We start from the raw sequence: 17,491 nt of genomic DNA on the forward strand, positions 1-17,491 counted from the left end.
CTAGGCAATTCTTTGGCCGCTGCTCTGAGAGGGAGGGAAAATGGTTCAATGCTCCAAGCCAGCCACAGATGCGTCCGTCTGGTGCAGCTGTCCCAAAAAGCACAGGGGTGGGGAAACCAAGAGGGGGGATAAAGAAACATAAACAAGTAGCTGCTTGGATTCAGAGCGACTTCTGGAGGCAGCAGGGAGGGAGGGAAAGAGGCCAGAGTTTCTTGCAGGCAACAGGGCAGGAGAAAAGCTGAAATGAGGGTTGAATTGATTGTAGGGCAAGGGGCACACAAGAACTGTTACGGCAGAAAGGAAGGAAGCTTCCAAGCATTCCAGGACGAGGACCGGATTCAAATGAGTAGCTGAGTTGGTCTGAAGCAGCACAACAAAATCAGAGTCCTGTATCACCTTTAAGACCAACAATGATTTATTCAAGGTGTGAGCTTTCGAGTGCAAGCACTCTTCCTCAGACTAGATTTTCTTTCCAAAATTATCCGTGCAACCCCGCCCTACGCCTTTGGTCTGATTCGTATCATCCGGTTTCAAATGCATCAGACCCTCCTCCAGAAAGTCCTCCACCAGAGAGGTCAAAACACCTCCCAAGAAGCCTCTTCCCTTTTGCTTACTAAGAGGAGACCACACAAAGACCGGCGCTAACATTACTGACAACCTGGAGGAGCGCAAAGGTTCCCGGCGGCACAGAAGGCCGAGCACTGGGGGGAAATAAGCAAACGTGCAAAACACTCATCCCGGCCGATCAAATGCAAAGTTGAGTAACTACCTGGAGAAGATTGATTGGAGTCCAGGAACGTCTTAAGAGAATTCTCAGGGGCTTTCGATGGGTTAAAGCACCTTCCCTCAGATACCTGGAAAAGAAGTCCTGACACCTTGGCCCATAAACATGTACTGGAAAGTCCTAAACCCCCCCCCCCACCCACCCACCCAGCTTGTGACCATTTTCATTGGCTTCAGAAAGAACGCAGAGCCACCCTCAGCCGGCCCAACACCCTGGTGCTCTCTGGAGACCTGGCGGCTGAATCCGAAGCTTCCAACAGAACATTCCAGAATCCTTTCCAAGGTCGGCTTTCTACCCAGTTGCACCAAGCTGCTTGGGAACAGAACTGAGGAAGAACTCACAAAATTAAGGCAGAAAGAGTAGGAACAGGGATTTGGCCAGCAGACAGAAGAGCCAACACAAGAGAAAAGGAACCTTATAGGGGCAAAGAGGCCGGCTCTCCTGGGGAGATGCCCTGATACCTCCCAAAGGGGCCTCCCAGCAAGCAGAACTTGACAGAACCAATTCAGAACCAGCAAAGACTCTGGCTCAAGGAAAGCAGGCTGAAGAGCTCCAGGTTTCCCCCCTTTTTGCTGTCCTCCTGCGGTCTTCTGGGCTCAGCCAAGTAACTGGCGTTTCCTTCCTCCAGCCCTTTTTCATTTTTAAAATTTGTATTATTTGGGACACATTTAAAGAAGCCATTTCAAACTGTTGCTCGTGGTCTTTGCCTGGCCTTCTAGGATACGTTCAACAGAATCAAAGGGTTCACTTACGGACAAAAGCAATAAAATAGAAGATTCATTTTTTAAATAATTCTGACCTCCCTTTCTAACTTTCCAGCTGAGTTTCTGCTAAATAAGGGAGTGGCAAAAAAGGTTTTTTAATTCCTATGTTTTTTTCCTATGATTTCTTTGGAAGGTATATGGGATGATTTAAAAGCAAAAAATTACCTCTGATGAGAAAACAAAGTAGAAAAATAATAAACCGAGTTTAAATTGACCAAATTGCCTGATTATATAAGCAGGCTACCAGAAAAGTTATTAAAATACTTCTTTTTTAAGGGAAATAATTCCCCCCCTCACTACGCTGCCAGACAAAATGTCCCCCCCCCACTTTCTAAACAACTGTTCTCATTTAAAGTCTTCAAGGGGGCAGGGGAACCACAGAATTCATTTATCTCCAGCATTAATTACTCTTCCTATCAAAAATCAAAATCAAGAAAAAAAATCAAGCTGCAAAACTCAACGATCAATGTGATTTGCATATTATATTATACTGCGAGCCTACAGAACATATATTAGTGTACAATTTAGAACAAAAAAAAATTAAGGAACAATATTCCACAAGTTTAAACCTCCAGGATCCCATATTGTCAAACAAAATCTGTGGGGTTGCTTTAATTGTTCAATGAAAGCATTTCATAACAAACAGAATTCCAATCCCCCCCAACACCCCAGTTCAGAAAATCTCAGAAGGTATATTAGAAAAACCAGGTTTGCCTCACAGAGAAACTGCGTATTGCAAAGAACGAGTGAAAGAAAAAGGAATTCTAATACTTGAAAATGAAATGAGAGACAACTACAGCAGAGCTAATATTGGCCAGTAAATTAATGAGGCCATTTTTAAACCTGTTAGCTTCTGAAATGCATCTATTATCCAACAACACAGAGTTAAAACAGTCCCTTTGATTCTTGGATTTGCACATTTGCTGTTCTTGATTTTCTTGCCCCAAGAAGTGAAAAGATTAAGAAAGGGGCATTAATTTCTGTTACTCTAACCCCAAACAGTCAAGCAACGAATCGGGAATGCTCAGTTGTTTTTTCCAAACGCTTTGGAAAACAAACAAACTAGAAAGTCAAGACAAAAGAAGATCTGTCTAAAGAGATTTATTTTTTGTTTTATAGCAAATGAAAGCTAAAAGGAGTCTTTCACTGATGCCTGAACACAAAGAGAAACAATTCATGACAAACAAAAAAATATATCTATATATATATATATAAATATTAAGTTGGTTTGAGGTTGCAGCAGCCTGCAATGGCTCAAGAGCAGGATGTGAAAATTGAAAACAAAAAATAAGCACTGTAATTGAAGCTCTAGATGAAATCGGTTTTCCTCTGGATGCAACAGTGTTAAAAAAACACAAAAAATCGAAAGGTCATTTAAAATGCCTTTGCACCTAAAAATGCACCAGTTTCCAAAATTTCACAAATTGTGCTGGGTTTTAGTTTAAGAAACACCCCTGTGTTTTAACATCCTTAGTCAAGATTTCTTTTTGTAAATAAACAGCACAAAACCCAGCTCTACATATTAATTCTTCACCCAAAGCGTACACAGCAAGATTATTCTTGCTTCTTTTTGTTTTTTGCAATAAATAAAATGTGCATTTTATAAATTGTGGCTCAAGCCCCCCTTTCGCTTCCTCGGAATTTAATAAATAATTCTGGTGCATAGTAGTCAGTCATATTAATATATAGCAGCCAACGGATCGCAGTTCATATATCACTCTATTGCCTTTCAAATTGTCTTCGAGAGAGTGAGCTATTTTTTTTCCTCCAATAATTTTTTTTAAAACAGCATAGATAATTTTTTAAATCTCTATAAAACAAAAACGAAAAAAACAGCATTATTTAATCCAATTGATTCCTGTATATAGTGCATTCGGCTTTTGTCGACATCTTTAAATTAATTCTTATATTATTTGCATGCCATTACATACAAACTTTCGTTTAAGACTCGTGTTTTGATATTTTTTAAAGTTTTTTTTTCCTTTTTAAAGTCACCAAGCAAATTAAGGAGGGGGGGGGCGGGAAGAAGAGAAGAAACTAACGTCTACTTATGTACACAGTGGACACCTTCAATAAGTTAGTCTGGCTCAGGTTTCCCGTTGGCTTCAAAACAAGGCGCCCAGAGGGCGGAAAAGAAATCCGGGAGGGGGGTCCGAAGACGGCAAGCCCCCCCCTCCCGCCCCCGTCCAGGGGGCTCAGAGGCTGGGGGGCTCCGGGGAGAGAAGGAAGGAAGGAGGGAGGGAGGGGGGTCAGAAAAACATTCTGCACTAACGCAGCGCTTAAGACGGTGCCCGGACCGGAGTTCTGCTGCCGTGTCCGCTGGAGGGGCATCGAAAATGTGCCCTGAACTCAGAACCCAGAAGAGAGGCAGGAAAGGAGACCTGTACAGGGGGGGGGGGGAGAGGGGTGGCCTGGCTCATGCTTCGCTTGGGTCTCTTCTTCATCTGGTCGAGTAGAAAAGAGAGAGGGGGGGAGAGGGGGGGAGGGCGATTACTGAAATCCCATACATGTCCGGCATGCAGGAATGGTTCCAGGGGCGGCGGAGGCGGCTCTTGCCCCGACGGAGCGTCCCGGGGCCGGGGCTTGTCCTTGGTCGGGGCTCCAGGGCCGCTTCCCCGACGGGGCTGGCGGCGGCGGTGGCGGGCAGGGAAAGCGTCTCTCGGCGGCGGCAAGCGCGCCCTCCGACGGGGCGGACGAGACGGGCCGGGGCGCTTCTGTCCGGGGGCGGGTGGGTGGGCAGCGCGGGGGCTCTACAGGAAGAAGTCCGCGGCGCTCTTGGGCGGGTTGGGCGGCGGCTGGGGCTGGGCCTGGGCCGGGGAGGCGTCGCGGGCGGCGAAGGAGCGTCCGGCGAGCTTCTCGTACTTCTCCTTGTAGAGGTCGCGCTCCTTGGCGAGGCGGGCCACCTCCTGCTTGAGCTGCTCCACCTGGCCCTGCAGCTGGCACTTCTCGCTCTCCAGGATGTGCCGCTGCTGGACGCGCTTGTAGCGGCACGACTGGGCGTAGCCGCGGTTCTTGAGGGTGCGCCGCTTCTGCTTGAGGCGGATCACCTCCTCCTTGCTGAAGCCGCGCAGCTGCCGGTTGAGCTCGCGCACCGACATGGACACGAGCTGGTCGTCGGAGAAGCGCTCCTCGAGGCGCAGGTGGTGGTGGTGGTGCGGGTGGTGGTGGGCGGCGTGGTGCAGGTGCGCGTGGTGGTGGTGGTGGTGGTGGTGGTGGGCGCCGGGGCCGCCGGACGGGTGGTGCGCGTGGGCGGCCGGGCCCAGCTCCTCGGACGGGAAGGGCGTCCCGCCGCCGCCGCCGCCGCCCCGGAAGCCGTCGTAGGCGCCCTGCGGGTGGTGGTGGTGGTGGTGCGGCGTGCCGATGAGCGCCTCCACGGCGTCCTCGGGGGTGAGGTTGAGCGCCTCCGGGTTGAGGTGCTGCGGGTAGCTGGACATCCAGTAGAGCTCCTCCAGCTGCGCCTTGCCCGCCGCGCCCGTCGGGTGTCCGGCGGCGGGGTGGGCGAGGCCGGGCGCGGGCTGGCCGCCGGGGCTGGGCGCGCAGAAGCTGGGCGAGGAGGGCACCGACGAGCAGGGCGTGCTGAGCGGCGTGGAGGAGAGCGAGCCCGGCGGCGGCAGGCGGTGGCAGAAGCGCTCCGCCTCGGCCGGCTCCTTCTTCACCTCGAACTTCATGAGGTCGAAGTCGTTCACGTACTCGATGGCCAGCGGGCTCGTGGGCAGGTCGGCCGCGCTCATGGCCAGCTCCGACGCCATCTCAGGGCATAGAGCGGCCCGGCCCGGCCCGCGCGGGGGCCTCGCCCCGCCCGACCCCTTCCGACGGCGCCCCGCGCCCCGGCCCGCCGAGCAGGAGGACGAGGACTAGGAGGCGGCGGCGGCGCCCGGGGGAGCCTGGCCGGCAAGTGGCCCGCCGGGGCGGGAGGAGGGCCGGCGCCGCCCGCTTGCTGCCTCGCTGGATCTCGCACTCACTCACTCACTCAGCCGCCGGCCCCCCTGGCGCCGGACAAGCGCTCCCACCGCCGAGCCCGGCCGGGGCCCCGTCGCTGCCGCGCAGAGGGGGCCCAGCCGTCGCCCCCGCCGCCGCCCCCGTGCTCCCTGCTGGAGAGGCTCCGCTGCTGCTGCTGCCCGGGGAGGCGCCCTGCCCTGCCCTGCCCTGGTCTGCGAGGCCCGTCGCGGCCGCCGCCCCCCCTCCGCGACGACAGCAGCAGCAGCAGCGCCCCCCGCCCACCCGCGCGTCCGCCTCTCGCCCTCGGCCAGGGACTGGAGCGCTGAATGGAGCCGGCCGCCTTTTATAGGGAGCGCCGCCAGGCCCCGCCCGCCGAGGCGGGGGCAGCCGCCTCCCTGCCTATAACCAGCCCGGGCTGGCGGGGCGATTTGCCTATCCCTATAGCAACCCCGGGGTCCAGCTGTCACTCTCGGCCCGAACAGCTGGAAAGACGACGGCGAGGGGGAGACTGGGACGCGCGCCCTCTAGTGGCCGCGCGCCGGGAGAGCAAGCGGGCGCCCCTGCGCTGAGCTGGCCAAAGAGCGCCCTTCGGGGTTGGCGCCTGCTGCACCGGGGCCCTAAGAGCAGCCCACTCTTGTGCACTCCCCTGGTGTGGGAGAAGCAGAGGGGATGGCGCAGCTCTGCAGAGCCGGACAAAAGCCCAAGGGCAAGGCCCCCCCCCCCCGGGAGGAGGCGCCGAAGGGAAAGCAGGAGGCAAGATCGCTTCCTTCCTCGCGAGAAGGACACAACCCGTTCCTTGGTCCCTCCAGCAACAACAGAAGCGTCTCCCTCCTGTCCACAACGCAAAACCTCTCCTAGAAGCCCAGGCAAAGACCGCAAGCAAAAGGCCCAGAGGGCCCCTTTAGAGCATCCGAGGACCACAAGCCCTCCCAAGGGAAAGCACGCCCAGTGGGCCTTTAGACACCCCCTCCGAGGCTGGCTTTTTGTACTCCGACTAGCGGAGACCACCTTTTCCTTTTAGCTGGAAAGGGCAGGGGCCTCTGGCCTGCCAAGCAGATGTTCTGCCAGAGCCCCTCTCTGGTGGGAATGAAGGACCTCCGGCCCCTTCAGCTGAACCCTGAAGCAAACCAGATCACGGGAGGTGATGGTGCCGCTTTACTCTGCTCTGGTTCGGCCTCCCGTGGAGTCCTGTGTTCAGTTTTGGGCACCCCAGTTGAAGAGGGATGTAGACAAACTGGAGCGTGTCCAGAGGAGGGCAACAAAGAGGGTGAGGGGTTTGGAGACCAAGACCTATGAAGAAAGGCTGGGGGAGCTTGGCCTGTTTAGCCTGGAGAGGAGACAACTGAGAGGGGACCTGAGAACCATCTTCAAGTATTTAAGAGGATGGAGCAGAGTTATTCTCTCTTGCCCCAGAGGGATGGACCAGAACCAATGGGATGAAATTAATTCAAAAGAAATTCTGTCTGAATTCTAAATTTCATCTAAATTCTTCTTCTGTTAAGAAGAAATTCCTGACAGAGTGGTTTCTCAGTGGAACAGGCTTCCTCGGGAGGTGGTGGGTTCTCAATCTTTGGAGATTTTTAAACAGAGGCTAGAGAGCCATCTGATGGAGAGGCTGATTCTGTGAAGGCAAAGGGGTGGCAGGTGCCAGTGGATGAGCAATAGGGTTGTGAATGTCCTGCATAGTGTCCTGCATAGTGCAGGGGGTTGGACTAGATGACCCAGGATGACCCAGGAGGTCCAACTCTATGATTCTAAGCTGGCAGCCTGCCCACTAACATTAAAACCAGCTGGAGGAGCATACACCATTGAACACTGGATGAGAGGCAAGTGGGCACCAACAGGAGCCTCTGATATGTCCAAGGGCAGCCCCAAAGGGAGCGCATTACAGTAGCCCAGCTTGGATATCAAAAGGGCTGTAGATCAAGGTGGTTGAGTCAACTGAGTCTAGAAGCAGGGAAGCTTGCACGCCTGAATAAGATGAAGGAAACCATTAGTAAGAAGTGGAGTCTCCTCCAAGCAGTGGCCAGACGAATCCGGCACAGACTGGGGGCAGGCTGTCCATATTCCCTGCCGGCTCCGCCCATCTTTGTCTGCCCCCCTTGACCACTGATTTGACCCAGCCGGCCCCCTCAGGCATCTGAGGGGGAGCGGATATGCCTGGCTGACATGGCCTACCCCTTATGGGCTTTCAAGGCCCGGGACATTGCCTGCCTCCACGTCATGACCCCGATCTTCCTTGGTCTAGATACCTGCTTAGCTTCCAAGATCTGCCAAGATCGGTCTGGCCTAATTTCTCCAGGTCAGGGTAGCTGTTGATCCTTGCCCCCCCTTTCATCCCCTGATCCTAACTGCTTGAGGTTAAAATGCATTTTGTATCCGTGCTCATTCCCAGTCTACTAGCGTCGGAGAGACCAACAAGACATGGGGGCAGGGAAATGAGCTTTTGAGAACAAAGCACCCTTGGCCAGGTACCCCGAAAACCGTGCTGGTCAAGCAGGGACTCCAGTCAAGCTGCTCGGACCAACCCAGCTGCCCTCTGAAATGGTTCTTACAACTTCATGTAGTCCAGGAGTGGCAAAATGGTGGCTCTCCAGATGGCTATGGACTACAATTACCATGAGCCCCTGCCATTGCAGTGGCTCATGGTAATTGTAGTCCACAGGCATCCAGAGAGCCACCATTTTGTCACCTCTGTGAGAGGTGAAACCCTGGATAGGCCGTTGGCCTGATCCGACATGGCTTCTCTCATGTTCTTAAAAGCCCTGCTGGGTCAGGCGGATAGCCCACCTAATCCAACATCCTGTCCAACCCAGCAAGGGGTTGACTGCCTTTGAATGTGGAGGTTCCCTTTACTCACCATGCCTTTGCTAGAATGGCCCTCCATGAACCTTCCTAATCCCCTTACGATACCATCACGACACCCCCCTGCAGCCAATTCCACGTGGGAGTCGCTCGCAGAGGAAAGAAGAATTCCCGTTGGCCCATCAGCTACGTGGGGTGCCCCCAAGTTCTGGTATTTGGGGAGAGGGAGAAACTGGTCCCCTTGTGCCATCCCTCCACCCTAACAGAAAGAGGACGGGCAGTCGCACAGCATGGCCATCTCTGGGCCAAAGGGCTCCAGCCATCCAGGGACTCCCAGGAAAACGAGGCTGCCAACCAAGAGCTCCTGCGGGCAGCCCTGCCTGACTGCTGAGTTCAAGGGGAGCCCAGCCCTGCCAGCGAGATCTTCCTCACCCCAGCCCCTTCCTCCTTCTGAGAGGAGCCCTGCTGCAGAAAGCTCTTGCCCAGGGAGATCCTGCACAGCTCTTGGGAACCTCCCTCCCCTCACAGGGAGCACAGAGACAGGCCCGGTCCCTACTGCCCTGCATGCGGTCGGAGGGAGACGTTACCTGCTCTTTCCCCGTCTGCCAGCCGGCTGGAGGCCAGGAAGTCTCCAGTGGAATCGATCGGCAGCAAGGACAGGGGAGGCCCGAGGAAGCCCCGCGTCAGCAATGCAAAACGAGGCTGCGGAATTCTCCGCCACTGGATGCTGCAGCCGCAGGAGAAAGGACGACACCAGCTCAGGGGTGGGGAAGGCAAAAGGGGGCTGCCACCTGCATCTGCTAGGAGTGCAACCCCCAGTGTCAGAGGCAGTCTACCTGTGCTTGACCGCAGGGCAGGAGAGTTGCCAGCCTTGTGATCCTCTCAGGGACTCTGGCCGGCCATTGTGCGGGAGCCGCCTGACGCATGCATTTCTGGCGCGCTCCAGCACAGCGCTGCTGGAATCTTTCAAGACTTACCTTTTTGTTGCTTTTTACTCCCAGGAACAGGCAATTGAGCCCAGCTGCTGCTTGGGCCGGGTTGGGAACCACACCTCCCGGCCTCCGTGTGGCTTTTGCACACCCCTCAGTGCTGGAAATCAAAGTGCTTCCAGCTCAGACGGACAGGGCTCCGCGCGGTTTCCTGCTGGCTCAGCAGAGGCAGAAATTCCAGGTTGGCTTCATTTAGCAGCTACAAATGGAAGAGGGAGCAGCAGTCAGCGATGGGGGGTGGGGGTGGCTGGAGGGCTCTTGTCTTTGCTCACAAGGAGCGTGCATATCCTTCCCCACACCCCCAAAAACTACACGGGGGGAAAGGGGGGGAAAGAGACAATAAAAATGCATTTATTTAAAATGTTGATGCATTTCCTTTCTGTCCAAAAAATGCACTAGATCGCTTCCCATCAACTCAAAGAAAAATGTCCTGAAGGAATGCTCTGAAGGGGTGACAAAGAGGATGAAAACATCAACACAGCAAAGAATTGCAGCTAGACAACTTTGTGGAAAGAGACGTTCATGAAACAGAAAGAGCCCTTACGCACATCAGTAGAAATACTGTTACGTCAGCTGAATGGCAAAGTGCTAAATTTTATCACGCTTTCCAGCCTCTCCTCACCTTTTCTGCTGTCTCGCCTTTGTCTGCTGCCTTTTCTCACATCTCACCTTCCACGTGTGCTGCTGGAAATGGCGGAAGAGAGCAACGCACGTTATACGCATGATGCATCCGCCTGTCAATCAATTCAGAGAGCCAATCCCCTTTATATTTTAAAGGTCTCACGATACCTGCTAATTTTTTAAATTCATACTTCTCTGTTGAAACGCCTATGCATGGAATCATAGACATATAGTGCTTTTTGAACGCCACCCCCTATGGAATCATGAGTCTTTGTACTGTTGTTGTTTTTGATGTATTGACTGGCCCCAGGTCACGCAGCAGGTTTCCGTGACACAAGGGGGGATTCGAACACAGGTCTCCCAGGCCTTAGCGAAATCACATGTGCCCTCTCATGTCATCCGAGAGCCCTCTTCTCTCAGGACTTTTGATATTGCAAAGGGCAGTCGGGGGCCAGTGAAGAAGCAGCCAACTCCGGAGGCCACTCAGGCTGCAAGCTGGTCCCAACCTGGGAGCTGAAATGGGGAGGGGGAGGGTGGCAGCCTACTTGAGGTAGCCTGTCTTTGGTACTTCTGGGGTGGGATGGATCTCTGCGGCTCTGGCACATTTGTCCTCGTTTCCCTTGTCCACTTGGCCCACTTCTCGCCAGGACCTCTCCAGCCCTTCCTGGTCGGCTCTCAAAGGAGCTCAAGCTGCTTTTGAATTCTTATCTCACCAATTCTTCCTTTCAGGGCCTCATTTCCAATTCTGATCTCACGATTTTCAGTCCTTTAAGCCAGCATTGTGTCTCCTGACCCTCCAGCTATCCCATGTCCCCGGATGAAAAGTATCAGGTTGCCCCCCCCCCCACTGAGGGGGGTCGCCTTCAAGGCTAGGCCTGGGGGTTGCTGACACGTCTCTGGTCTCATACAGGCAAAGGTAATAAACCCGTTTCATGTTCAGGCGGGTGCCTGATGCTTTCCTGGACACCCAGGGGCAATTGCAGGGTGACAAAGTAAGAAACAAGGCAGAATTTGCTAGCCAGTCCACCACAGGCCTGGGAGCCTGGCGTTCTGTCCAAGGAAGCAGGGAGGGCTAGAGTTCAAGATCCAAAGCAAGGCAGGGATCAGAAAAGATCTCGCTCTGAAAGTAAACACAATTAGTAACAAGACGCAGACAATACTCTGCTCTGCCAAGAGTCTTGGAAGACAGAGCAATAATTGTGAAAGTCGCTCCCACAATTGGCTCTGCCCGCCTCTCTGCTTTTATCACCCTAATTAGTGAATCATTGAATCCTCTTCGTCTCAGTGTCAGGAGCCGAGACCAGGGGGCGCATCGGGGTGGGTGGATTAATCTAGGGAAGACCGGATGGACACACACTTGGCTCCAGCAGCCCTACAGGACCCACTTCCAGGACCCACAGCTGGACATTCTACCACAACACAGAGGGAACGGTTCATTGGCAGGCCTTCCTGGAGCATCAACAAGGTGGCACCAACAAGGGGCCCCGTCGTGCTATTCAGACCGGGTTTTGCTTGCTCCGTGCCACGGACAAAGCGAGAGCCGGATCCCTTGACATTCACCACCTGAGCTTCCCTTGGTGGTTCGCAGCAAGCGGTTTCGGGAAGAGAGTCCCTTCAGCGGCTGGACGTAGGGAGCTCCTCTGGCCTCGGCTTGTGTTTGCTTCCCCTTGCAAAGGACGCCCGTTCCACTGCTGGAAAAGACATTCAGGTGGGAGGCCACGTTGGTCTGGAGCAGCAGATCTAAGATGAGTCCAGTTTTATTCTGGGCAGAAGCATTCATGCGCAGGCACCCAGAAGAAGGAAGAACCCCCACCCCCACCCCCACCCCCACCCCCACCCCCTCGTGCCTGATGCTTCTGTCGGTTGTCTTTGTCCTGCCCCCCCCCCCGCCATCTCCTGCTCGCTTTCCCATGACTGGGCTGTCGATATCGTTAAATGACTCCCCCTCCCCCCCCCCGCCCAACAGTGATTGAAATTTCTTTTAGGAAACGGCCTGAAATATCGAGGAGATGCTGAAGTGTTTCAGGTATGTCGCTGGGAGGGGAGCAGCAAGAGGCTCGCTTGAAAAAATGAAACCTGGGAATGCAGAGAACCTGCTGAAACTATCCTCGCAGAACTGCAATGTTCTATCAGTATTTGAGGGACGTTTCATAAAGGGGAGGTGGCTGAGAAGCCACCGATGGACGACAGACCCCTTCTTTGAAAGTCCTCGTTCCTCAGGACACACGGAAGAAAATCAACTGACTCCGGATCCTTAGAGAGGCACGGGAAAGGCACGCGTGTGGAAGAGCCCTCGCCCCAGGTAGGTTCCCGCCCTTGAGGATCAACCCCCCAAAAATGTCAAGAGTAACTCCACGTGGAAAAGGTCTTCACGGTTTCCAGGACGGAAAAGCCGCTATAAGTTGGCTCCTGCTTCTCTATCCAAACAAACCTTTCCCAGGGAACTAGGGCTCCTTCCACACATGTCGAAGAATGCCCATTCAGTGTGCTTTTGCAGCTGGATCCTCCTAAGCAGAACAGGAAAATCTACTTCTAGAGTGCATTGAAAGGGCGTTGACCAATGGGTGCGGACTGGACCTAGGATTGTACTCTAAGACGATGCAGTGGGCATCAGCTCTTGGATCACCCCAGGCTCTGCTTTCTGGCCACATTTATTTATCCCATGGCGAGGGGGTTCTGCAGCCAGAGATCCGAGGATTGTCCCACAACCCAAAGATGGTTCCCCATTTCCTGCCTCTGCATTAGGGCCCCTTGTGTTCCTTGGGGGAACTCCCACCCAAATCCGTGGAGGTCTCCCATCCAAATACAAGCATAGCTTCCAAGATGGGACAGGGATGGGCCGGCCTGGGCTTTCTAGCCACAAAAAGCAAACTCTCCGGGATCTGCCAGAGAAAGGGAAGGTTTGCTGGCCCAGGGAGGCTGGTGTCCCCCAAACTAGTTCCTCAGTCCTGTGCATGACAACAAATATATCCCCTTGATTCACGACAGCTAAACAATGAATATACGCAATGAATATATTGCAAAAGGCAGTTTTGGGAAGTGCCATGTTGGCCTGCAGGACCACAGCTAGTTCCAAGCTCAGGGTCCCCCTGGAAACCGGGGGGCTTTGGGTGCCTCTTCCACAGACCCAGAAGGCCCCTCTCTCTGTGTTTGTTATGGGGAGAGGAAGGAAAAGGTGTTTGTAAGCTAGGGTAGTGAAAAAGCGGGGTACAAAAAACCAGCTCTTCTTAACAAGCGCTTTCCCCACAACCATGAGGACTAGGAGCTCATTGCTGGAACAGGTTTAAACATGTCAAGATTTATGAGCTGGTTTTCTGAAGGTGAAGAGAGGGGGGAATAGTCGTGGTAGGAAGATCCATCTGGTTTGGGGCTGCAAAATATTCAATAACAAGAAACGAGCTAAAGAGTATCAGACCAGTTGTCCAGGAAATTTGAATCCCCACTCTGCCTTGGTGTCCTTGGTCTGGCCACCTTCTCTACACCTGGCCAACCTCTCAGGGTTGTTGTGCAGATAAAACAGAAGAGAATGAGGAAAGCTGCTTTGGTTCCCCCTTGGGGAGAACTGGATGGAGGTGTGTGTTAAGTGTTAAGAGACATCAAGCTGCGTCCAAGCTAAGGCTCACGGACAGAAAGTCCCAGGTTCGATCCCCACTTAAAAGGATCAGGAGGTCAGTGAAGGGAAAGATCTCAGCCTGAGACCCTGGAGAGCAGCTGATGGTCTGAGGTCTTGCCAGTGGTGGGCCCTCGTGGTCTCTCTCCTAGAATCACAGAATCACAGAGTTGGAAGGGACCTCCTGGGTCATCTAGCCCAACCCCCTGCACTATGCAGGACTCTGACATCCCTCTCGCTCCTCCACTGTCACCTGCCACCCCCTTGAGCCTTCCCAGAATCAGCCTGTCGTGTTGGTTTCCCTCTTCTGCTGCTGCTTTCGGCTTTTCCTGGCACGACTGCCATGCCCAGGGACCCCCGTCTTCTCAGAATGTGACCGAAGTCTGGGATACCCATGAACTGAAGAGGCGACGCGAACATCTCCTTGGCTGGAGCTCTCTCTGCGGCCGGTCTTTTCTTGGTGTCCCGGCCATGCCAGAAGATTAGCAGCTCCCTTCAGCCGGCACAGGGACACACGTCACCCCCCCCCCTCCCCGATCTGTATTAACAGCTGCCTCCGTGCATGGAAATGAGACATTAAAGGATTAGGACCCGGAACGCGGCCAAGGGCTGCTCTCGCCCCCCTTCTCCCTGGCGGGGCTGGGAGGAGGGCCCAGGCTGGGGTGGGGGCTCTATCTTTAGGCGCTGGGCCCGAGGTGCGCCGGAGGGGGCTCCCGGGATCCCACGGCCGGCCGTGGAGCAGCTGCCTGCCCCTCCGGCCCCCGGCCCTCCCTCCCTCCCCGCCCGAGCCAAGCCTGGTCACCCAAGACGGATCCGAGCAGGTAGAGTGACATAACCAGTGGGCGGCCCCTGGGAACTAGAGCTCCGCGTCATCCCTCCCCTTTTAGCAGCAGGTGCGACAGAAGCCACCGAGGCCTTGCCAAGACAGGCCGGGATGGGTGCAGGGGGCTGGCGAGTGGGGAGGGGCGCCCAGCTTTCCCAGAGGGGGGCTTGCAGCCGTCAAAAAAGGATTCTATAAACAAGGGAGTGGGGTGGGAGGCCTCCTACTAGCGACCCAGCAGGCTAGAGTCAAACCTAGAAGCGCCTTCAAGAACAACAAGCTCTGCGGAGTAGAAGCTTTTGAGAGTCTGAGCTCCCTTCGGCAGATGTCAGAGCACTGATTTGCAAAAGGCCACAGCCCCTAAATCTTGTCGGTTCGTAAGGGGCTCCTGGACTCCAGCCTAGCTCTCCTCCTGCAGACCAACACGGCCACCCTCGGAAACCAGCTACCCGCCAAGTGGGTAGGAGGGGCCGGGGGTCAGTGGCAGAGCATCCACTGGGCACCCAGGAGGTGTTTCAATCCCCGGCATCTGCAGTTTGAAAAGGACCAGGCAGTAAATGGTATGAAAGACTCCTGCTTCACGCCCTGGAGAGCGGCTGCCAGTCTGAGAAGACAATCCAGACTCTGATAGGCTGCCGGTCTGGCCCAGCATAAGGCATCTTGGTAGAATCATAGAATCCTAGAGTGGGGAGGGACCTCATGGGTCATCTAGTCCAACCCCCTGCACTATGCAGGACACAACCCTCTCGCTTACCCACTGTCACCTGCAACCCCCTTGAACCTTCACAGAATCAGCCTCTCCGTCAGATGGCTCTCCAGCCTCTGTTTAAATATCTCCAAAGATGGAGAACCCACCACCTCCCGAGGAAGCCTGTTCCACTGAGGAACCACTCTGACGTCAGGAAATTCTTCCAAATGTTTAGACGGAATTTCTTTTGAATTAATTTCATCCCGTTGGTTATGGTCTGTCCCTCTGAGGGTCTTCTCAGGGGAAGGCCTCGGCCTCTCTGCCCTGTGGCTGGCCCTGCAGAGGAACTGGCTGCCCCCTGGGTGAGATGAGAGGCTGGACTGGAGGGACCCTCCCTGGCCTGACCCAGCAGGGCTCTTCTGAGGGTCTTCTCAGGGGAAGGCCCCGGCCTCTCTGCCCTGTGGCTGGCCCTGCAGAGGAACTGGCTGGCCCCTGGGTGAGACGGGAGGCTGGACTGGAGGGACCCTCCCTGGCCTGACCCAGCAGGGCTCTTCTGAGGGTCTTCTCAGGGGAAGGCCCCGGCCTCTCTGCCCTGTGGCTGGCCCTGCAGAGGAACTGGCTGGCCCCTGGGTGAGACGGGAGGCTGGACTGGAGGGACCCTCCCTGGCCTGACCCAGCAGGGCTCTTCTGAGGGTCTTCTCAGGAGAAGGCCTCGGCCTCTCTGCCCCGTGGCTGGCCCTGCAGAGGGACAGGCTGGCCAGTTGGTGAGCTAGGTTGTTGCAGTGACTGGACCACTGATTTGATCTGGCTGGGCTCTAATGTTCACCGATCCGAGAAACGAACCCCTCAGGGCCTGGGGTGGTGGAGAAAGGGGTCGTGCAGTTTCCTGGGGCGTTTTCAGTATCCAGAGACCTTGCTCTTTAAATATTTCAACACCTTTGCCTTCCCCAAACCTTGCACAGCTTCACGCCAAACCCAGAAGAAAAGCCATGACCCCCGAGGTCCCTTCCAACTCTATGATTCCTCCCCATGCGCTTCCATTAGCACAGGAGCAATCCTTTCCTGACCCGAAGGAGGCACGCCACCTTCCCCCTGGCAAGCCTTGCCCTGGAACGGCAGATGGGGAAGTTCTCGGACTCGGCTTCCAAGTCACTGAACGTCCTTCAGCCCGGGCGGAGCATGAATCGCAAGAGGAGATGCCCAAGGCGGGGAGGGGAGCTGGACAGCTGCAGGCCCTGACCTAACATGGGCTGCCCGAACTTGTTTATACGCCTCCAGTGTGAATCCTGACCCCGGACTGCGGGTCAGGTTTCATCCCAAGAAGCCTCCGCAAGGGCGGGATCCATCGCCCGACGGCATTGTCCGCGTGGTTTGCCGGGACGGCTGCGGGGCCAGGAAGCGCCCCAAATGTCATGGCCGCTTGTGTCGGACATCCAACACCCTGACTGAAAAGGAAACCTCCCCTAATCCCAGCCCAAGGAGCCCAGGGAAAGGGGCCGGCAGGCTGCACCTGCAGATGGATGGATGGGGAGGAGGGGCGTCCATCACGTTGCCAGCGGAGTGGTTGTGTGTGTGTGTGTGTGTGTGGGGGGTTTGCTTTCCCCTAAGATGACTCCTCAGGGGAGGGGGCTTTGGGGCAGGACTTTCCCTAAACTTTCCCAGAATGGTCTTGGGTCTGCCCAAAGAGGCTGGAGTCAGGAGGGAGTCAGGGCTCGGCTGCTGGGCGGGTGGAGAAGCTACCTAAGCCCCCGCTGGGTACAGAGAATACCTTGGCCTGTTTTGCTTATTCTTCTATTTATTCCCCGTCCCTCCAGCGTGCTGGTTCCGGGTGGCTTCCTGCAGAAAAACAAGCATCATAAATAGCTGGCTTTTAAGGGCGTTTGCGGTCTGGGCCCCTCAAATCTCCTCAGGCCCCGCAGGGCGTTGTGCTCGGCCTATATGAACCTGTTGGAGGCTGCCAGCCCGAGGGACATTTGCCCGGCCTCAGCCAGGGGCTTTTCAGTCCTGGCCCCAGCCTGGTGGGATGAGCTCCCGAGAGAGCTGAGGGCCTTGACGGAACTCTCCTGCTTCCGCAGGGCCTGCAAGACTCTTCCGCCAGGTCTTCGGCTGAGACCGGTGCTAGTAAGTTGCAGGCCCCCTGCTGGGGAGCCCATGGGTCGAGTCATTCCATGTACCCCCCCCCCCGTGATGTCGCATGTCATCCGCCCCGAGCCATGTGGAAGGGCGGCATAGAAATAAAACAAACAAACAATCTATCCGGCCCCCCTGCAGTTGCCCCCCCCCGGAGGAACTGCTTTATCAGAAAGGTCTGTCAAGCGGGGGGTGGGGGTGGGGGTGGTCTGTTAAGCGGGGGGTTCCATGAACATCTGGAGGACCCCAGGTTGACTACCCCTGTGCTAGGGAATTTCATGCGAGACCCCTAATCCCCTCGAGACGGAATGACCAAGAATGGCTGGATTGGGGCTTAGGGT

At 55.2% G+C, this 17,491-nt stretch overlaps 1 protein-coding gene across 1 annotated transcript; it reads right to left on the reverse strand.

Moving 5' to 3' along the window:
* Nucleotides 1-2,590: 2,590 nt before the first annotated feature.
* On the reverse strand, nucleotides 2,591-5,788 carry MAFA (MAF bZIP transcription factor A). The gene has a single exon (XM_077351315.1). It carries the CDS (start codon nucleotides 5,295-5,297, stop codon nucleotides 4,299-4,301), a length of 999 nt encoding a protein of 332 aa, XP_077207430.1. The 5' UTR covers nucleotides 5,298-5,788; the 3' UTR covers nucleotides 2,591-4,298.
* Between the last annotated feature and the right edge of the window lie 11,703 nt (nucleotides 5,789-17,491).

This window comes from Paroedura picta, chromosome 9, assembly GCF_049243985.1.
Source record: "Paroedura picta isolate Pp20150507F chromosome 9, Ppicta_v3.0, whole genome shotgun sequence".
Taxonomy (NCBI): domain Eukaryota; kingdom Metazoa; phylum Chordata; class Lepidosauria; order Squamata; family Gekkonidae; genus Paroedura; species Paroedura picta.